At 30.2% G+C, this 22507-nt stretch overlaps 4 protein-coding genes across 4 annotated transcripts; 3 read left to right on the top strand and 1 right to left on the bottom strand.

Moving 5' to 3' along the window:
* Positions 1-2506: 2506 nt before the first annotated feature.
* LOC113521943 (gastrula zinc finger protein XlCGF28.1-like) lies at positions 2507-5764 on the top strand. Its single transcript, XM_026907620.3, has 5 exons — positions 2507-2781; positions 3182-3585; positions 4590-4707; positions 4957-5114; positions 5382-5764. Exons 1-5 carry the CDS (start codon positions 2665-2667, stop codon positions 5665-5667), a joined length of 1083 nt encoding a protein of 360 aa, XP_026763421.2. The 5' UTR covers positions 2507-2664; the 3' UTR covers positions 5668-5764.
* Positions 5765-6074: 310 nt separating this feature from the next.
* LOC113521742 (cyclin-dependent kinases regulatory subunit-like) lies at positions 6075-8619 on the top strand. The gene is made up of 3 exons (XM_026907394.3): positions 6075-6505; positions 7016-7143; positions 8442-8619. Exons 1-3 carry the CDS (start codon positions 6447-6449, stop codon positions 8495-8497), a joined length of 243 nt encoding a protein of 80 aa, XP_026763195.1. The 5' UTR covers positions 6075-6446; the 3' UTR covers positions 8498-8619.
* A 3890-nt stretch (positions 8620-12509) lies between these two features.
* On the top strand, positions 12510-13909 carry LOC113521909 (STAGA complex 65 subunit gamma-like). The gene has a single exon (XM_026907572.3). It carries the CDS (start codon positions 12735-12737, stop codon positions 13716-13718), a length of 984 nt encoding a protein of 327 aa, XP_026763373.2. The 5' UTR covers positions 12510-12734; the 3' UTR covers positions 13719-13909.
* Positions 13910-15302: 1393 nt separating this feature from the next.
* Positions 15303-17091, bottom strand: LOC113521910 (cyclin-dependent kinases regulatory subunit-like). Its single transcript, XM_026907573.3, has 3 exons — positions 16670-17091; positions 16367-16494; positions 15303-15442 (listed from the first exon to the last, which is right to left on the bottom strand). The coding sequence occupies exons 1-3, from the start codon at positions 16726-16728 to the stop codon at positions 15387-15389; spliced, it is 243 nt and encodes an 80-aa protein (XP_026763374.1). The 5' UTR covers positions 16729-17091; the 3' UTR covers positions 15303-15386.
* Between the last annotated feature and the right edge of the window lie 5416 nt (positions 17092-22507).

The raw sequence follows: 22507 nt of genomic DNA, 5'->3' as shown, positions 1-22507 counted from the left end.
AAAACCGTCTAGAATGGTTTTTAGAAAGTAATAACTTACTATCCCCGAACCAGTTTGGTTTTAGGAAAGGTAAGAGCACCTTAGATAATGTGAGCATTCTTATTTCAGATATTCATATAGCTTTCTCACAAAATTTGTCAATCCTCTCAGCCTTTTTAGATATAAATTCTGCCTATGATAATGTAATAATTTCTATTTTAAAAACTAAATTACAAGCTCTAAATGTACCGGTAATGCTTTCTAATTTCATTATTAATATTTTATCAGAAAGAACAATACATATGGATTTAGATGAAGATACCAAATTATCTAGAACTGTATGGAAAGGCCTTCCACAAGGATCTGTTCTTAGTCCAATCTTATTTAACATATACACATACGATCTAGAATTATTCCTTGATAAATCCGTCAAAATTTTACAATATGCTGATGATCTTTTATTATATTTTATTGCGAAGTCCATAGAATCTGCTTCTGCCAAATTATCTGATTCATTAGATTTGTTAAAAACGTGGTTAGATGCAAATGGTCTTAATCTTTCTGTAACCAAGAGTAGTGTAGTTTTGTTTTCAAGAATGAGATCACCGCAACAAATTAAGGTGCTTTATGATAACTCATACATTCCTATAAAGACTGAAATTAAATTTTTAGGTATCGTGCTAGATAATAAATTAACAGGTCTGTCCCACTGTAATTATATTTCCACGAAATGTGAGCGTAACCTCAACATTCTTAGGTGCCTTGCTGGAGTTTGGTGGGGAGCACATCCCGTTTCACTAAAACTTGCTTATAATGGTCTTATAAGGAGTGTCATTGATTATGGAACTTTTTTGTTAGCTCCAGGAAGTTCATTTGCTTTTAAGAAATTGGATTTAATTCAATCAAAGGCCTTGAGGATTATCTCTGGAGCAATGAAATCAAGTCCAATCAATGCTTTACAGCTCGAAGTCGGTGATCCACCTTTGGTTTTAAGAAGGCAATATCTATCTGATCGCTTCTTTTTTCGTTGTTTACAATTATCTGATCATCCGCTTATTCAAAAGTTATCTCAACTACATATCTTTATTTCGTCTTCATCTTATTGGAAACATAAAAAACCTTCATGTTTAATACAAAGTTATGAAAAATATAAATCCATAGAATCTCCCACTTTTACATCGTCCTGTTTTCCCATTTATAAATGCTCATATCAATCTTTAGTTTTATCTCCTAATATTAAATATGATTTTGGGTTATCAAAAAATGATTCAGAATTGAATGCCAAATTTATGTTTATAACTGACATTGAATGGAATGAATGGCACTACATCTTTACTGATGCATCAAAACCAGACAATAGCGGTTGTGTTGGTGTGGGTGTGTTTCATTCACAATTTAATATCGTTCAAAAAATTAAACTTCCACCGGAGTCTTCAGTTTTTACCGGGGAATGTTATGGTATTTTAAAAGCTGTAGAATATATACTTTTAATGAAATTACATAAGGCAATAGTTTTCACTGACTCTATGAGCTCTTTGCAAGCTCTAGCCAAATATCCGTTTAAATCAAAACCAGTTTATCCCATTATTTGTGATATAAGACAAGGTCTTTATCTTTGCATGTTGAGAGGGTATTCCGTTTCTTTTGCCTGGTTACCAGGACACAGTGGTATTAGCGGCAATGACAAAGCTGACCTTATTGCAAGAGAGGCTGTAACTTGTGGTGATATGTATCCGTATCATAATTACTGTAGTGACCTGGCTTGTCTCCCAAAAATATATTTAAGGTATGCCTGGAAGGAATATTGGGAAAAAACAAGTACAATAAAAGGAAGATTTTATCGCCTTATACAACCCGATATTCCTTTCAAACCATGGTTTTGTAAATTAAAGCTTGGAAAGACCGCAACAACTATTATAACTCGTATGCGTCTAGGTCACGTATGCACACCTTCTCATTTATATAAGCTTGGTATTGTACAAAGTTCGTCGTGTAATTGCGGTGCTGAAGTGGCGGACTTGAATCATATATTCTTCTCATGTTCTAAATTTGACCACACCTCCCTTTTTAATCATCTCCGATCCATCCGTGTTCCATTCCCAACTTCTATTCTTACTCTACTTTCTTCCAATGATCCTATTATCTATAAAATACTATCTTCATATATATATGATAACAATATTAAGATTTAGTTATATTACATGAATACATTTATAGTTGCATCAATTGCTTTTCCTATATATTTATAAGTATATTCTCATATGTACAAGTATATGTTTCATATCCTATAAATATCCTAGACCTAATCCTTATCCTTTCTAAATTCGTTTGTGTTAGGTATTTTTATTACTATTATCGTTTCCCCGTTTTGTTCTTGGCAAAATACCCTAATATCGGGGTGAACGCCACAAAAAAAAAAAAAAAAAAAAAAAAAAAAAAAAAAAAAAAAAAAGATTCCAATGACATTAATTGGCGAATATATGACGTATTAGTATCCTGTCAATGTCTAACGTACTTAGATACATATTAATTTGTAAGAGTATTTTATCTGTGGTGTTTATAATCACAGTGCACATTGATTATAATAAGTTTTAATGAAGTAGTATTTAATTATCTTGTTTAGTTAGTTAATTTATATTAATCCTATTTTACATACTATATAAACAATATAGTTTAGGTATATCGATGGCTAAGGAAAAATGTCGTATATGCTTACATGAAGGTGAACTGCTAAATAATATTTTTCTGTTACATGGTACTTCTACAATTGCCATGAAAATAATGTCTTTGGCTAATATTCAAGTAAGTACTTATTATTAGTAAGTTTTAATATCAATGTATACATTTATATTTATTAGTCAAATAATACTTAGTATATTAACATTTACATATATTTATATATATGTAAATGTTAATATACTAAGCTAGAAGAATTTTGCAAGAACTTTGCCAGTGTGGAATGTCAAATTTGTAGACACTAGTTTCACAGATTTCATGATTAGCAATCAAAGACAGATCTCATCAGAATTAGTTTTGTAAATATTTTTTTATATTTAAACCCCATGCAATCAAAGAGTAGTTTTAGTGACTTTAATTGGAGGCATGATTCAGTTTTACATAGAGATGGATTTATTATTGTTTTTGAAATAAATAATTATAGATAATCATCACTTGTTTATAATTCACAATTATATTTTTACAGATATATCCTAGAGATGGCTTGCCTGAGACTATTTGTTCAAAATGTGTAAAAATTTTGGATAAATGTATCCAGTTTGTTACGCTCTGTGAAAATTCAGATTTGAAACTTAGGTCTTTAACAAATATTCAAAACAGTGATCAAGTGCAATGTGATAATAGTGTAGAAGTGTTAAATTATGACAAGACTAGTATGAGGAGTGACATCAATTATGCAAAAAAATCTGATGAGCTTGATGATATATCATTAAATGGAAATAATATAATTGATGGAAGGGATGTTAGTAGAAAAATAAAACACAACCAATTATTGGGTCTTAATACTAATAATGAAGACTTGAATGTTGTTGATGGAAGAAAAACTCAAAAGCAGCAATGTTTTACTTGTGGTAAAGTGATGTCGTCTAGGTAGGCCACAATTAAGTATATAATTATAATTTTTATTTAGGTTCTCATGAAACTTTATTTTTTGAGTTCACTGCTGAACATAGGCCCCCTTTATGAGGTAGAATTATGTCCAGCAATGGACAAAAAACAATAGCAAGATACACACAAAATACTATTGAATTGAGTAATAATAATAATAAACTCTTTATTACACACAATAGAGATGTATACAAGGAGTATTTATACAGAATGTGCATATACAAAAGGCGACCTTATCGCTAAAAGCAATCTCTAACAGACAACCTGGCATAAATAATGGATAAGTACAACATTCTTTTTAAAATTAAAAATAAATAATGAGTATTATTTCTAATTTATGATGCATATGATAATGTAGTAGGTATCACTATTTGTGCAATGAATTGTTGCCTTCAGTAAGTATACCACCAGAGGGAGACCTTATACAAAAATTGTTTGCTTGAGCACTTCTGTTTCATTCGTGTTTCTACCAATAAGTAGTTGTTTGCATGGCTTTGTTTCGGTTTGAAGAGTGAGATATGGCAGTGAATTTACAGGGTACAGAGAAATAACACCTGAGCCCTCAGGAATGGCAATGCATGGGGGGTATCCTGAGCGAAACAGCATACTTTGTTATGTCCATAGTACTGCTCATGTCTATAGGTGACAGTTACTTCTTTTCATCAGGTGGACCATCAACTTGTTTGCCATTTTTTTTATACCACTGAGGTGGCAAACAAGCATATGGCCCACCTGATGGTAAGTGGTTACCGTAGCCTATGAACACCTGCAATACCACAGGTATTACGTGTCTGTTGCTAACCCTAAAGTATGCCATTCTAAGTTGCATAAAAAAAATATAATTTATCTTCAAAACCTAATAATCTATGTCCATGGACCTGAGGTTTTATCAGTTTTCCTTTTCAAGTTATTTAAATAATTTATCTACTATTAGCAAAATATAAATATTAAAGTAATTATATGCTTAAATATATTTTAATTTCTAGATTTCGTCTGAAAACACATCTAAGGACACATACAGGAGAACGCCCATTTTCATGTTTACACTGTGGCAAAAACTTTTCTTTGGCTCAGAACCTTAAAGTTCATATGCGAATACATACAGTAAGATTCATTTGTTTGTTTATAATTAAACACGATTAATTAAGTTTATTAATTGAAAATTGTTATAGAAATATTGTTTAATTATGCAAAAATTTTTTGTGAATGGCAAAGTTCTGAAGCACCAGGTGATTAAAATCATACCCTTTATGTCATGTTGCAGCTAGTGAGAAATTTTCTGTCTTCTGGTTAATCCCTTCTGCACTTATGAGTATTTAACATTTTATTTTTGAATAATATATAATTTTTAAGGGTGAAAAACCATTAAAATGCCCTGTTTGTGGTGAATGTTTTGCCCAATCAGCGGGCTTGGCTGCACACAAACGAAAACACACAGGCCAATTGCCATACAGGTGTTTGCTGTGTCCTCGAATGTTCCGGACTGTTGGTCATTTACAGTATCATGTAAGGTAAATTGAAAATATTATTATTTCATGAATACAATTTCCAATTGTAGTAGTATAGGATACTAGTAATTGTTAGTAATATTTCAGTTTGGATTTTGCTTGAATTCTAAAGCTTAACATTTTGCTGAGCATTATAATTCAAGCAATGCAATAAATAAGCCTACCACTATTACTTCAATCAATTTGGTTTGTTACTACTGCTTTCCATTGCCAAAGAGTTTCACATTGTATCAACAGTTAATAAATGATTATTCTTTTATTTTTTTCTAGACGTCATACTGGTGAGAAAAATTTTGAATGTGACTCATGTGGTCGAGCATTTATTACTCGGAGTGATTTGAAGCAACATTTGCTTATTCATTCGGGCGATAGGCCTCATGTTTGTTGCATCTGCGGATTGCGGCTAACGCGCGCTTCTCATCTAAAACGACATATACAACGTACACATAGTAACACGAAAATGATGGTATGTGGCTATTGTTCACAGAAATTTACCCAAAAGACAGAGTTTGAAAACCATAAAAAGAAACATATTGATACAGAAGATAAGTTATGATAGTTCCGAATATAACAGTTGAAATTAAACAAAGATTTTATAATATATATTAGTATTAAATACTTTTGTTATTTTAATAAATTATTTCAAAACAACTTCTATAATTTTATTTAATTTTTTCTACAAAAAATAGGACGTATTAATTCAGAATATAATTTACCTATCTATAATATTTAGTTAAAATTTGCTGTTTAAGTGTAATTAATTACACAGACTGGTAAGTGAACCAGTTTGTATCATAAATTTGTCATTATTTACAATTTTTGTTTCGTCATAATGTTATTTATAAATATTTAATATAACATTTTTATATCGAAATCACATATAATTAAGCGGTTACAATTTACATTCCCGCTTGTAAGACAAAACAGCATTACTTTATAACTATTTATATGCTTGATCGTTTACGGACAGTGAGCCACAGATTAAAGAAACCAATAAACCTCTCCGTAGTACAAATGATGTTTGTAATTTTCAGTACCTATTATTCGTGATCTATGACGCACATTATTATTTTTTTTTTTAATATTAAGAAGACGTATCCAGAGCCATCGTAGTCAGTACAAAAAAAAAATTCAAATTTTGAAATTTCATAACGTTTGTCGATTATGTTTTGTGATTTCATTTCATTGTGAATTTCTAGAATCTTTAAAGAATCTTCCGTTGCAACTGACCATCAAATTTTTAGTCTATTTGATTCAAGTGACTTCTTTATAAGTGATTAACGATTATTTGTGAAATACGTTTAGTAGATAACTTAGACAAGAGTGATTAACATCATGTCTGGGAGAGATATTTACTATTCTGAGAAATACTATGACGAGGAACACGAATACAGGTAACCTTTTATAAATTAATTATTTATAAAATTTTGGATCTATACTAATATTATAAAGAGTTATTAGTTATTTATTTAATCATTTGTTTGTAATGGATAAACTTAGAAATTTACAACAGATTTTAAAATTTGTTTCGCTTATAGAAAGCAAAATTAAAAGCAAGTAAAGCAGACTGCTTTTTCAAAAATTTTATTTAGCCGTTCAGAGCCGGGCCAGATCGTTAGGTATAATAATTGTGTGCGATATTATGGATTGTATATTAATGTATTTTATGTAATTAAACAATGGGTTTGAAGGAAAATAACTATAAAAAAGAAAGTTACGAAAGACAGACTACGACAGCGGAAAAGAGCAAAGGGACTATTGTAAAAACAAAAGTATAAAGATACAATAAAAATAAAATCTATAAAATAATTAAGGATTTCGCAATAATAATAATGTGTTTTGTATCCTCAGAAGCCCCATAAATATTTAAAAAAAAATTTATATTTAATATTATCGGTTTTTAGGCACGTAGTATTATCAAAAGATATGGTGAAGCTAGTGCCCAAGAATCATTTGATGTCGGAGCAAGAATGGCGCAGTATCGGAGTTCAACAAAGCCAGGGTTGGGTACACTACATGACACATCAACCTGGTATGTTCAATCAAAATTATCTATATTGAATATAATTTGACCTAAAATAGATAACATTCCTTCACCTTAAGATTATGGACTTTTTTTCATCTAGTAATAGTTGTTATTATAGTACATGTTTATTCATATTAACAATATCTGTGGGCCGCCTTTTTGTGCAATTTAATTCTAATCAAATCAAAACCACATTGAAAAGAAATCAAGTATAGTCAACATTATAGTCATTCTTAGTGCAACAATTATGTCTATTCAATTTTATCCCAATTTGATTGCCTCAAAAGTCAGGTATTATGAATATTAATTGTCTGTCACTTCTTCTGTATGATCTTATATTTTTCTTTTTTGTTATCTTTATTTACACTTATTTCACTATTTATTATTTATCTGATCATATTATTTTTTTTGCACATTTATTTAATATCTTTTTTTATTTTAATCTATCATACCTATTAACTTTTTTTCTATATTGTCTTTTCCCTGTATAACACAACAATTACGGGGGAAAGGGATTGTTAGTAATAGAGACTGAGAATCCCATTGCTAGCAATATACCCAACCAGGTCGACTTCCTCGAGGTTCTCCCTGGAAACTGTCATGGTTAATTCCTGATGAATTCATCATGATGGGCTAACTGGCCTGTTTTCATTCTCATCCATCACCCTTCACTGGTGCTCCGCCAGCATATCCCGTTAGTGTAGGCAGGGTTACTATACCATTTTCACCCATTGAAAAAAAAAACAACAATTATTACCACACTCATTGTACATGCATACGTACATGCAAATCTATCACACCTGTCTCTTGTTGGAGTAGGCAAAGTTTCTGAAGTGAAAAATGTAAAAGATATGTGTATAATTATTATTCTAATATAATGTCCTTTGTGTACAATAAAGAATATATATGTATATTATAAAAAAAAGATCTTTCTAATTAGCATGATTTTTGAGAAATTAATAAAACAAACTCCATAAATTAAATTATGTAGTTTAGATTTTAACCACAATTATGGCCCAAAATAAGAAATTACAAATTGATTTATGTATGAAGTATTCAGATTGTGAGTTTAACTCACATTTGACCAGTTTTATTTTTCATTTCATGTTTCTATGAGGAAATTCAGTTTTACTAGTACAAAACTTCTATGAGGATGCTAATGATTTCATATTTATATTTTTATTATTAAGGTTTATTTTGTTTTGTAACCTCATTCATTATAGAATATAATGGGTTGTGTTATATGCTTAAACAAACATTTCTAAAAGTCCTTTGATAGAAAACTTGTATTTATCTATTTTCAGAACCACACATTCTACTTTTTCGGCGAAAGAAGACTACACAACAAGAAAAAAAGTAAAAAAGCTGGTCTATGGTTATACTGCAAAAAAAAAATGTACAGGTTCTTTGTGAGATTAGTTATAATTTAGTTTTAATTTTCCCATGACAAATTTATTGCAACCCTATATATATATATATATATATATATATATATATATATATATATATATTATACAATCAATAGTATTTGTAATTGAAATTTTACTTTCCTGCCATTATTCAATTTTCTAAAGCCTCAAACATTTTTTTTTTAATTTTATTGATATTAACACTACCACATTAAGTATTTATTTTTCCCCCTCTTTTTTCAAATAAGTTTATCAAGTTTCAAGAGGTTTCTAGAATTAAGTACCTACAATATTTTATTAATGACTCTTGTTTTCTTTAATATGTGCATGATAATTTTGATTTGGATGAAAATATTGGAATATATTCCATGTAGTCTGAAAATTTTTGTTGGCAGCACATTTATTAAAATTAAATTTAACCATAAGCATTTTTAATAGTTTTAATGCTCAATTATATTGATTTAATATTATATGGGTTACATTATATGTTATGAGTGTAATGAATTTCATTCCGTAATTTAAGTTTTCTTTATGTTAGTAATAATTTTATGAATTTATACTACTATCTACTTAAAAATAATAAATAGAAGTCTCTAAGTCTACTATCATGTATAGGTATCTGAGGGTTCCAATTAAATGTTGGTAAATCAAATGATTATAACAAGATTGTAAAATTCCTTCTCTCTTACTTGGATTAATAAGTTAATTATTTTTTGAATGTCATTTAATTGAAATTAGTCATTCAATTAATTTAGAATTTACTTCGAGCTACTGAATTAATAATATACAATAATACAAACTTCAATAAACACATTTGCTAGTTAAAAAAGACATACTAAATAACATTATTGGGTGTGGCATTCTTGTAATATAACAGATCTATTAGTGTAATAAATAACTATTCACATCTACCGTGAAATTGTAAAGAAATATAGTGCACGAAAGTTTTGGCTTACATTTGTTATACCACAGTAGTTACAGAAAGAATTTAATAGTCATGTTGTATTCTACCAGATAAAATTAATTTAGTTATGGTTCATTTGGTTTGGAGATGTTATGAAATATTAATGTTTTACTTAATAATATAATGAGACTAGAAGAACGAACTTAATGTCAGCTGAAGAGACCTGTGAGAATAACTGAATTAATTTAATTTGTCGCTATTAGCTACTAACAAAATGGCTGTATATTAAAATGTGATAAAACCCAGATAATCTTAGTAGGTAAAATCGATTTATGAAAAACTGTGATTATTTTTGGTCATTGTTGACTATAAGAAAAACTACCAACATGCTCTTTCTATCTTTAGATAATGTTATTGAATTGTCATCTTTGTTTTTATCTAAGAGTGACATATTTAAATCGTTAAGTACAATATAACTTTAATTTGCTTATTCTAAGTTTGTCTGAATAACTATGGTATATTACTTTTATCATACTTATTGTAGTTATTATAAATAAAAAAAATCAATATGTGGAAAAAATATAATTGGTTCTCTATATTTCTTTTGATTTTGCATGACCCTATAATAGGTTTGTAAGGTGTCAGATTTAGAAGCAATCTCTCTTATAATTTATCTATTTATTTCAACAATTATAATTAGGTAGGTAGAAATATACTGGATATCTTTAGACACAAAATTAATTTATATAATTTCAATAATGATTTGGCTTTATAATTGTTAATGCACTTACCTAAATATAATTTAATGCCATCATTATATAATGTACTTAAACAATTTTACAATTTTTAATAAATTATTTTGTCTATGAATACTTGGTGCTGTAAATGTTGTTTTATTTAAATGCTTAAATTAATGTACAAATACTTTCTTTCATGGACTAACAAAAATATTTTGAGATCAGAGAAATAAGTCAAATGCCAGATGAAGAGAAGCCTGTGAAACTAAATTAATTTGTAGAGAAGTAAATGCTCGCCATTAAAAAAAAATTACTTAACAGATGGTTAATTTAACGAATAGAATATTTCTCATTTCAATTTTTGTTGTTTTACATTTAAAATGAGAACTAAATACCAGGTCACTCAGAAAGTAGTGCGAGAAAAACTTTTTATGTATGTGAGACTGGCCAGTTATAGTTTATTTAAAAATATGATTACTTATAAGTAAAAATAGGTTCGTTCTAAATTCAAAATTCTCCACATTTTTTCCGAGTTAATTAAAATTACTGTCTCATTGAAAAATGAATTTGCGTCGAGAACATTTTCGCGCTATGATTTTAAGTGTCGCCTGAAACCGGACGCATCGTACGATAGACTTCAAATGGCATTCATGAATGAAGACCCTTCTAAGGCAGCCATGTATCGTTGGTATAATGAATTTAAGCGCGATCGACTAACTTTGGAGGATGAAGAAAGAACTGGTCGCCCTTTGACGGCTGTTACGGAAGAAAACGTACTAGCAGTTTTACACAACTTAGAATGGCAAATAAGCTGACGGCCCACCTGATGGAAAGTGGTAACCGTCGGCTTATTGGGGGAAAAGGGATTTTTAGTAATGGAGACTGGGAATCCCATTGCTAGCAATATACTCAACCAGGTCGACCTCCTCGCGGTTCCCCCTGGAAACTATTATGGTTAATTCCTGATGAATTCATCATGATGGGCTAAGTGGCTTGTTTTTATACTCATCACCCTTCACTGGTGATCCACCAGCGTATCTCGTTAGCGCGTGCGGGGTTACCATTCCATTTTCACCCATCAAAAAAATAACCGTTGCTTATAGACATGAGCAGTACCACGGACATGACAGAGTATACTGTTTCGCCTATGATACCCCCATGCGTTTCTATTTTTGAGGATTCGGGTGTTATTCCTCTGTACCCTGTAAATTCACGTATGTAAGTCTCTTAAAGTCCATTAAAAATACTGTAAAAAGAATAAATATTTTGCTACATATATTCTGCTTATTAGCTTTTTAGCATAATACTTAGATTAAAGTAACAGCAGTGTCAGTAGTTGTCTACTGCGGAATATAGGCTTTCCTCTATTGGGTTTTTTTGCCAGTAATTGCCACGGTTGGCAGATCGGTGGGCAGCCGCAGTTAGGCCTTGGAGTTGTTTTTAGAGGGTTGCTGCTGCCCATCCCTTAACCCCTTTAGTCACGATACCACGATACCCACGGAAAAGACAGGGGTGGCCTATTTTATGCCGGGCCTATACGACGTCTATGCTTTTTTTTTAATGAATGATAATGGAATGGTAACCCCACCCGCGGTATCGGTATACACCGACGGGGCACCAGTGAAGCCTGATGGGTGAGGATGAACAAGGTTAGTTAGCCCATTGTGACGAATTCAACAAGAATTGGTCACGATGGTTTTCAGGGGGAACCACGTGGAAGTTGACCTAATAAGGCATATTGCTAGTAATGGGGCTGTCAAACTTCATTGCTAACAATACCTTTCCTCTCGACGTCTATGTTTTTTTTTTAATGGATGATAATGGAATGGTAACCCCGGCTGCGCTAACGGTATACGCTGGCGGGGCACCATTGATAGATGATAGGTGAGGATGAAAAGGCAGGTCAGTTAGCCCATCGTGATGAATACACTTGGAATTCAGCACGATAGTTTCCAGGGGAGACCACGAGGAGGTCGACCTGTTAGGGTATATTATTAGCAATGAAACTGATAAACCGCATCACTAACAATCCCTTCTCCCCCCGACGTCTATGTTAGGTACATAAAGATCCGCGAGAATCAACAAAAAGTGAAATGTAAAATAAACCTTAAAAACTATTTCCTAATACATACTCAGCAATGCATATTTTGTGTAATATTTCTCTAATTCATGCTAGGTAGGAGCGAGCGAGGAAAAGTAAAATATTTACATTTTTAACTTATGTTTTGTATTCTTTATTATTGTTTATCTGTGGTTCTATCAATGTACCTATAGCATTTTAATTTTATGCTGTTTTATCTATCTATGCCTGGATGTATGTCACCCATTTGTCAGTCTACTCTCAATGTCAAACAGTGGAGAATTAGAGCATAACAATTTTGCTTATTTATTTATTAATATTCAATACACTAAATAGTTTTAATTTAATTATTCTGTTAAGTTAGTAGAATAGTACCCACTACTACACACAATTATTTAAAAATTTTATAATTAAGGAAAAAATAAGATTTTTATGGTATATTAGATACGAAAGTGTCGTAATACAAAATGACGACAAGAAAATTATGGGGCGAGTTTGACGATGATCATGGAGAGGAAAGCATACCACAAAATGTTAATTTCAATCCAATCATCGAACTGGGTATGCAGAACATACCCGAAATTCCGATTACTGTGAAATCTTCACCGATTGAATTGCCCAAGCCTAATTTAATTACTCATACTATACAGCTGCATGCTTACTCTAGACAACTTGCCGCTATTTTAGAACAAACGGAAAATGCAGTTTTTGAAGGTGCGCGATTAGATCCAATGAGTTTGCCCACTATACCTCCAGAACCACTTTTACAATCGGAACACGAGACAACTCCACCCATCAACTTCTTACCAAAAAAATATTGTGATTTTTCACTCGGCAAAGGAGCAATTATTTTGCCTTTTACTCCAGAAAGCCATAAACGAGCACTGCGACAATGTGCTGCTATAGCTATAGGTCATGTTGGCATAGCAACATGTACAAATACTGCACTCAATGCTGTAGCAGATGCACTAGATATTTATATGACCAACATGTGTAAATTGTTACGGACTGTTGTTGATAGAGAAGCAAGCGGCCTTAAATCTGGATTTCCTGATGTTATATCAAAAGTTTTTGCAGACTTAAATGTTGGTGATCTACATCAGTTTTACAATAATCGAGTAGTGAGATATCATGAAAAAGTAAAAAAGAAATGTGAAGAACTGCGATCTCAGTGTGATGCTTTGGTGATCGGTGATATTGCACCACAATTGAAACTAGAAGAAGTACCAGAATTGCATTTCCCAGCTGCCTTAGATGGAGCATTCACACCATCTCTGGAGCCAGGTTTTCAGATGTTGCATAGCTTAGAACAGGAGCAGTTGCAAGGATTGGAGCTCTTGGATGCAGTTACAACAGATGACATAAAAATAGAACCAATGGAATTTTCACATACAGAGCATACAGCCAAATTGCCTTCTTTATCTCCTAGTGCCAAGAAAAAAAGAAAATAAATGTTAAATTATTTCTTGTTTTATATTTGTTAACTATAATGAGAAGTGTTTATTAAGTGTGTAGTTATAATATTATTAAGTTATAATATCACTAAGATTATACACTAGGAGGACCACAAATATTGTAACAGTGATCTCTGGTTGTTCTACAGCAAATTTTATAAATAAAACATTTCTATAGCACCAATTAATTTATTAGAATTTTATTGACTAAATCCAATTGATGCAATTCTTGATATATTTATTTACAATATTAAAAAGTTATAATGAAGGAAAATCATTATTACATTACAGCAAGACAACATGCACATGAGTATGGACAGTATAGTAAATGTATGGCAGTATAATAAATACATGGAAAGTATAGTAATTAGAGAGCCCGTGATAATGTGAACTTTCTCAGAAGATGAATTATTACATGTTGTGTAAATTTTAATCATGAATACCAATCAACTACAATCAACAATATATTGATATTATGAATGACTATGTTATTTGCATTATAATATTTAGTTAATTCCAATTAGCCCCGTTAATTTTTTTAAATGTATTATGGTTATGTTAGAGAAAACAGTTAATATTTTTTTTTGTATATTCAGTAATCAATTATTCCATGTTTTCAACATTAACATTTCAGGAAAGGAAAGCAATTAAACAACAATTTTGTCCATTTTGCACTGTTATTTTGATAAAAGACACTAAATATACCAAGTAGAGAAAAAAACTAAGAATATTATTGAAAAAAAAAAAATTCCACATATGAAATTATATGAATAAAAATAGAGAATTCTGAAAAAATACCAAAAGTTATGCAATGCAAACCATATTTTGTGTCTGAAATGATAACATTTATTAGCAACTATTTATATTTTGTTATAATTTTTATTGATGATGGTATTTATTTTTTTCTGGTTGAGAATCACATTGGGGTTGATTACAAGGCACCATTTCTCTAAACTTATCTCTTAACCCAATATTTTAATTTGATAATTTCACTTAATTACTGTTTTATGGACCATCATAAACTAAAATTATAATAACTTTGGCATAATTTTATTTTAAAATTAGTTGATATTGGTCCTTACAATAAGATTTCAATATTACAATATCAAATTGAAATTAAAATTTTATAGGTAAGTTTCAAAATTAACACCATTATTTTAATATACAAATAAATTATCCTTCAAAAATTAAGAGGTCATCTAAACAAATAGGTCAATTTATACAAACTTAGAAAGAAAGAAATATTTTTTAGTGCTTAATTTTAAACAAATTATGCCAATAATTTTTTAATAGAATTTGCTCTCATGTTCATCTTGTACTGATTTTGTCATTAGATACATTTATGACATTTAACAATATCATCACAGTCACAATAATTTTAGCTGTAAATCATTAAATAAGCATGGTCTAATAGTGATAAGAATATTTTTATGCCAAACACTGTGTGCTTTTAACCTACATTGAAAATTACCCCTCAAAGCTTTTTAATTTTAATCAAAAGATAAATCAGGGTATCCCAGTATAGAAAACAATGTAAAATAATTCTTCAAGTACCAGTTTACAGTTAAATAATTTAAGGCACCATATGTCTATAATAAAAAAATTAAAACTAAATTATAACTAATCTCAAGAAAGATCTGTACATTTATTTTTTAACAGGCTGGCTTATTTATTTTGCGATGGTGTAGTCTTTTTTCGTCGAAACAGCAAAATGTGAGGTTCTGAAAAGAATTTAAAAATATATCATGTTAGATATAAATATTGGAGCAACTGAAAGGGAGGGAATGAAAGAGAGAAAGATTTTCTTAGGTTATAAAGTATAGAGAAAACATAATAATATTTTTGCCACATTTGAAATTAGGTTTTGTTTGTGGAACACAATTAATGCACCTTCAATTCTGTAGATATAAATCCAGAACTGTCATACACACACAATTACAAAATATGCACACTTATATAACTATTTCATTGTGTCTGTATAAAAATATAAAATTTTATCAGGCATATAAAAGAGTTATACATGTTTTACTAAACTTATCTACTGATATTAAAACATCTATAGACTTCTCTATTGTGATGGCACATCTACACCTTTTTCCTTACAATCTTATATTTATATATATGCTGCTTTAATCCAATTAATAAGTTTTAACATGGACATCTTCTATTGATGGACTACCACCTTTATTAAGGGGATTTGGTGATATTTTATTAAATTTAAATTATTAAGTACATCAACATTAAAAATTTGCTATTACACATTATAAAATCATCTTATATTCTAAAATTTATCTAAATTCTTTATGTATACTTATGTTATTACACATAAACTTTTTTTATAATTAAAATGGTAAACAAGGTCTTAGTACACCTGATAGAAAGTGTAACCATTGCCTATAGATATGAAGAGCACATTGATATGATCATGTATTAACATTCCTGAGGACTATCGTATAACACCATATTTTATAATTACATTTCTTAGTAAACTGCTATAAATTTCCTATTTGCTATAAAATAATTAAAATCAAGTTAATAAGTCAATATTAGTTCACCTTTCATATTCTCCTCTGTTTATGTTCATGTAAGGTATATATTTTAAAGATTCCCAAGTATCAATTTCAATAAGTAATGATTATACATACCAGGTTGATGTGTCATGTAGTGTACCCAACCCTGGCTTTGTTGAACCCCGATACTCCGCCATTCTTTTTCCGACATCAAATGGTTCTTGGGTACTAGCTTCACCATGTCTTTTGACAATACTACATGCCTAGAATATTAAAAGTAATTCTATATGTATTTATTGTACAACTTCTAAAATGTAAACTTTTGAAATAGTGAAAGTTGAATAGGTTATAAGTATTTAAAAATTATTTAAACTATGTAAGATTAAGAAACATTATTGTAATTACTTATTTGCAACAATATTTTTAAAGAAAGATAACCTGTATTCGTGTTCTTCATCATAATACTTTTCAGAATAATAAATGTCTCTTCCAGACATATTGACGATAACTTTTGTCCTAACTTTTCAATGAAACATATAATTGAAACTTAGCAACTTAAAAATAACACAATCGTCGGAACCAAACCAATTAATAAAAAGTGTTCTTGAATAAGTAATAATCTGAATTATTATTTTTTGAAATCACGATTTCGCAGTCGAATGGAGCGTTGGAATTGAATTTCAAAATTTGAATGACTTTTTTTTATTAAATTGAATATTTTAAGGCTCTGGAAACTTGTGTTTAAGAATTGGCGGTTATGGGCGAGGTGGTGATTTTAGATTAATAACTGAAGGATACTACAAGTCATCGGTAATCTAATTTAAAACTTTCTACATTAAAAATCACAGCTTAAGGATTATATGATAACTGTGCCCTTTGTATTTTTTATCTTTCTTGTACCTAAATTATCTAAAGAAGAGGTCTTTCTCTAATGACAATAGTATTCTTCTTTATCTATGCAATTTGTTTGTTAATATTCTTTGTTTCAATAGAATATTTTACTATAAATACCAATTTTCTATTTTAAATCGGCGTTTTCTATTCTTTTTAATTTCTTAAAGATTAAAACTTAATTTATTAAATATCAGATTTTTATCCTTTATCTATGTTCAAGATATATGAAATAGGTATACCTACGAATAAGGAATAACGCAGAAGGAATGATAAAATAAAGAAGAAATAATATGATTGTCTCCTTTCTTCTTATGCAAATATAATTAGTAAAAAGAAGATAAAAGATACATCAGTGGCTATTTTTGTCAATTCATAGCAGGTTAGCGTATAGAAAATATTATACGGCCGTATAACCCTATCAAATTCAGATACAACTGCTTGCCAGGAACAATAAATTACATAAAAGCTAAGAAAAAGGAATTACATAGAAGGAGTGATAAAATTGTCAATTCATAGGCTAGTGTACAAAAAATGTTATACGGTCGTATAACCCTAACAAATTCAGATACAACCTCCTTGCATACTTTCTACATAAACTGTCTCGAATATACAATCTAGTAATGTAAAATTTGTCATTGACAAATAATGGGTATATCAAACATTTTCTATACATTAGCCTGCTATGAATTGAGAAAAATAGCAAATGATGGTGAATCTGTCCTCCTCTTTTTACTAATTATATTTGCATAAGAAGAAAGGAGACAATCATATGATTTACAGTATTTATTTTATCATTCCTTCTATGTAATTTCTTGTTCCTTCCTACAAAATGAAAGTTATTATCTTTTTGTCACGCGATAGACTTACAACACCATATGAGACGGGTGACAATCTTGTAAATAGATTAAAAAAGACTATTGTTTTTAAAAACAAAATTATTAAAAAAAAGTTTAAAATCATTTAGGGGAAAATATATCGGATTTACGAAAACATAAAAAGATGTGGATATCAAATATTAAATAATATTTCTGGTAACAACAAAGATTTTTATAAGAAAAAAATTAATAAAAATTTTCATTTATGTTAATCAATTGCCAACATTTTCTTTCTCTATCCACGACCTCTTACTGTAAAGTGATAGATAAGATCTACCATTACTGTATTTTATCCTCAGGGTTTTATTAACCCTGGGCGGCTTATTTTCAGCAGTGGACAGTCGAAGGCTGATGTGATGATGATGATACGATTACATATCGAATAAGCTTTTTTTTATATAATGTGCATTGATTGAATTTAACAACCGTATATTCATGAAACTCTTCATTTTGTCCCTTTTTTATTATAATGTTTTATTAGTTTTTTTTATACAACTTTGAATGGCAAACAAGCTGACGGCCCACCTGATGGAAAGTGGTAACCGTCGCCTATAGACATGAGCAGTACCATGGACATAACAGAGTATACTGTTTCGCCCATGATACCCTTCATGCGTTACCATTCCTGAGGACTCAGGCGTTATTCCTCCGTACCTAGTAAATTCACGTCATATTCCACCCTTCAAACCGAAATACAGCCATGCAAACACAACTGTTTCACGGTTGAATTGAAACACGAATAAGACAGAGGTAGGTACCCAAGCAATCGACTTTTGTACAAAGTCTCTCTCTGGTAATTCTAGTTAGGATTTAAATGGCTATGTTATCAATAACAAAATTAAAACTGTAAATTTTAAGGAAACTAGTTTATGAAATAATGTGAATACTTGATACGCGAATATTACTAGGGATGCCAACAATTATCAATTCGCAGCGGTTAAGGCCATGATCATTAATGTTAATTTTTATTAATCAAGAGACATCTATCCTGTTAATACTATATTCATGTCGAGGTCTGGTAACAGATATCAAAATAATAACACTTGATATAATATCAAAATGTATGGAAGTTACCGTAAATACGTTTTCACTAAAATAATATGAGTACAATTGACGAATAACTCTCAACCTTCAAGAAAAGAGCACATATTTATGTATTTATTTAATTACACTTTATTGCACCAAGTAAAAAGAGAAATAACAAATACAGTAAATATTAATGAGAAGTGATACAAAAGGCGGCCTTATCGCTAAGCAATCTCTTCCAGACAACCGCTGGGTAGAGGACATTGAGAAAAAGACAAAGGGTAGGTGGCGCACTATTATATAAATATTATCATATAAAAACATACATACATACATACACATACATATAAAATATATACATAACATACACATACTTAACACCATACATACAACAGAAAAAAAATTACGAACGAAAACGAAGAGAGAACACAGGAAAATAGTACTAAAGTGAGAGGTAGTAAGATTTAACAGAGGTTTTGAAGCTAGTAAGAGTTTGAGCGCACCGAATAGAAGTAGGTAGTGAGTTCCATAGGCGAACTGCCTGAACAGTAAAGGATTTAGAATAAAAGGAAGAAGAATGAGTGGGAAATTTGAATCGGAGGTTATTGACACTGCGTAAAGTATGGTCATTAGCTTCACTGAGAAACAAGAAACAAGAAAGATCTTTTAGATAATCAGAAGCACATACCTTTTTAAAAGGCTCGCAGTACACCTGCAATGCCTCTGGGGTTGCGGGTGATCATGGGTGGTGGTAGTCACTTACCATCAGGTGTGTCGCATGATCGTTTGCCCCATGTGTTATAAAAAAAGATATCACGTAATATGCATAGAAAAATATACATAAAAGTAATCGTTTAGAATAAATACATTCATATTGAGGTGTGTCCGTTTTCTTCGTATTTGAAGTCAATTGAAGTTGAACATGTCTACGATTAACTACAACTCATAGTAGACTAAGAGTGGGTAATATGAGCGTAGTTATAGATATATATATATATATATATATATATATATATATATATATATATATATATATATATATATATATATATATATATATATATATATATATATATGAATGTAAAATTACTAATAATAAAATACTACTTATGTACATACATAGGTATTTATAAGGAACCCTGGTGGGCGGCATAATATGGTTTTATCCATATTACAAAAAGATTTGGCTTTTAGTTTTACGACCGGCCACCTGCCTGATGTCAACCCTCTTTGGGAATGTATTTGTTGGTGGTTTCCGCCACCTATGGTACGGAGGAAAGGATTAAGGAAAAAAGGAAGGGAACGTTGGAAATGTGTAAAGGAAATTGGTATATATATATATATATATATATATATATATATATATATATATATATATATATATATATATAGGCGATATAAAAATGAGATATGATATTTTTGCTATTATCAATGTCTAATCCCGATATCCCAGAAAAGAACCCAATATATAGATATCGGAGCGATAACCGATATTGTTCATGCGTATTGTAGGCCTCGCGATCGTGGTGAACAAAGTGAACAAAATATGTCGTAGCGGTACGTAGAGTTCCTACTACGAGACACGGACTACGACGTAGATTCTTGTCTTGAGGAGTATACTCGTGATATTTATTTCAAAGATAATAGAAATAACTATTTATACATACACACATATACATTGTGACTATTTCTAATTGGAGTCAGCAGAAACAAAGGAACACGAAATATTTCGATTCAAACAGACCTCTTTATCTCACCCATATTCATTAATCTAAGTTTATTCAAATGCAAGTTACTGTAATATTAAAAAATAATAAATTTAACTAAAAGCAATATGGTACCAACATGCTAGTATATTCTCTCGATTAAAAAGAATCATTAAATAGTTTCATTAATTAGATGGATATATTTACTGTTTCCTCCAAAACATTACAATAGTAAACTTATTATGTATTTATAATAACAATTACAAGAAAATATTACACTGAGAAAACAATGGGCAGCCTTGTCGCTAAGAGCGATCTCTTCCAGGCGACCTTTGGATTGAGTAATATTGACTAATATATAGATTTAATATATTCGATATTGTTAATATACAAAAAATAAAAGAGACTTCCCATTATTGAAACCTGTTGAAGTCATATATAGTCATAACTTTGTCATGTAAATCTTGTCGTAATTCACCGTAGCGCTGCGTAGCACATCACTTGACTACGAGCTACGAAGACGTCGTAAACCATCTTAAAAATTAATCTAATACTACGTTTATAAGACAACACAAATTATTTATTAAATCATTAAATTTTTATTGCTGTCTGTAAAATACCAACATACGCTCCTATTTCCTAAAAAAAAAATTCAGTGCCTTTTTTTTCATTTTTAAACTTAACTTGCCGATTACATTGTTTGAGCCATAGAGTGTTCTATTTGCTCTTCTAATACAGTTAATTATTTGTCATAAAATATTTTATTGTATTTATTATATGTATATATTTATTTATTTAATATATTATGTATATGTTTATATTATCCTAATTATATGTTTATAATATCTGAATATATTGAGTATTACTTCATATTTCCTCAACTCAGTAATGCACAGCCTACTTATTTCTCGGTTTGTCCAATGGTTGACAGATAGTGAATACCATCCGGTGTTAAGTACACCAAATGTACTTAGAATTTCACTGTGCATTAAAGTTTAAATAATTAAATAAAAAAATAACACGAAAAAGGTTTCAGTAGATTTTTTATCGTATGGGTTTTGTTTTATGACATTTTCAAAACGTTTTGTGATTGTTATATCAATTGATATACATATATATATATATATATATATATATATATATATACATATATATGTTTTTTTCGAAATAGGTTCTTACTTTACGAGTACTTTTAGTAGGGATTGGTCTATTCAAGAATACTGTGATTGATTGTACCTTTGTAGCTTTTTACTTTCTTTCTTTTTATTAATATAAAATTTGTGGTAGTCATTTTATCCATTCATATTTTTTTTTGTAAACTTGTCACTAGGCCATTCTTCTCAGCTGAAATTGTATACCGAAGTGGGTGGTAAATTTATTTTGTTTTTGTTTAATTTATATCATGTAATTGGTCTTGTTCTTTTTTTAATAGTAATATTATGGTTAGACAGACAGACTGTATCATCGTGCCTTTGTACTATTTAGGTATTTGAAATCGACGCAGTATGTTTATAGAATAAATAGAACTAATTGACTTATAAGAAGGTTTGATCCTATCCCATATCACCAAATAAAGTAATGCCTTCAGCAAACGTAACATAGAAGAAAAATAAACAATCTGAATACCTACAAGCTACGTATTGGTTTCACGCATTATTCTACTACGAGCGTAGGGCGTATGAGACGGCGGCTTTCATTCAGGACATGAAACGGCGGAAGTCGTGTCGCAGATCAATCGGCGCCCCCCTCTCCCATCCCTCCCAGGCCCTCCTCAC

This window comes from Galleria mellonella, unplaced genomic scaffold (assembly GCF_026898425.1).
Source record: "Galleria mellonella isolate WM207_F2 unplaced genomic scaffold, CSIRO_AGI_GalMel_v1 utg63, whole genome shotgun sequence".
NCBI classification, from domain to species: Eukaryota; Metazoa; Arthropoda; class Insecta; order Lepidoptera; family Pyralidae; genus Galleria; species Galleria mellonella.
The sequence above is the reverse complement of the archived record's forward strand: the minus strand, read 5'-3'. Positions and strand labels throughout refer to the sequence as shown.

Coding starts and splice junctions, on each gene's coding strand:
- LOC113521943 (XM_026907620.3), top strand. CDS start 2,665: ATGGCTAAGGAAAAATGTCGTATATGCTTACATGAAGGTGAACTGCTA. Junction 2,782..3,181: donor TGTCTTTGGCTAATATTCAA/GTAAGTACTTAT, acceptor ATATTTTTACAG/ATATATCCTAGAGATGGCTT. Junction 3,586..4,589: donor GGTAAAGTGATGTCGTCTAG/GTAGGCCACAAT, acceptor TTTAATTTCTAG/ATTTCGTCTGAAAACACATC.
- LOC113521742 (XM_026907394.3), top strand. CDS start 6,447: ATGTCTGGGAGAGATATTTACTATTCTGAGAAATACTATGACGAGGAA. Junction 6,506..7,015: donor GACGAGGAACACGAATACAG/GTAACCTTTTAT, acceptor ATCGGTTTTTAG/GCACGTAGTATTATCAAAAG. Junction 7,144..8,441: donor CTACATGACACATCAACCTG/GTATGTTCAATC, acceptor ATCTATTTTCAG/AACCACACATTCTACTTTTT.
- LOC113521909 (XM_026907572.3), top strand. CDS start 12,735: ATGACGACAAGAAAATTATGGGGCGAGTTTGACGATGATCATGGAGAG.
- LOC113521910 (XM_026907573.3), bottom strand. CDS start 16,728: ATGTCTGGAAGAGACATTTATTATTCTGAAAAGTATTATGATGAAGAA. Junction 16,495..16,669: donor GATGAAGAACACGAATACAG/GTTATCTTTCTT, acceptor TTAATATTCTAG/GCATGTAGTATTGTCAAAAG. Junction 15,443..16,366: donor CTACATGACACATCAACCTG/GTATGTATAATC, acceptor AATTCTTTTCAG/AACCTCACATTTTGCTGTTT.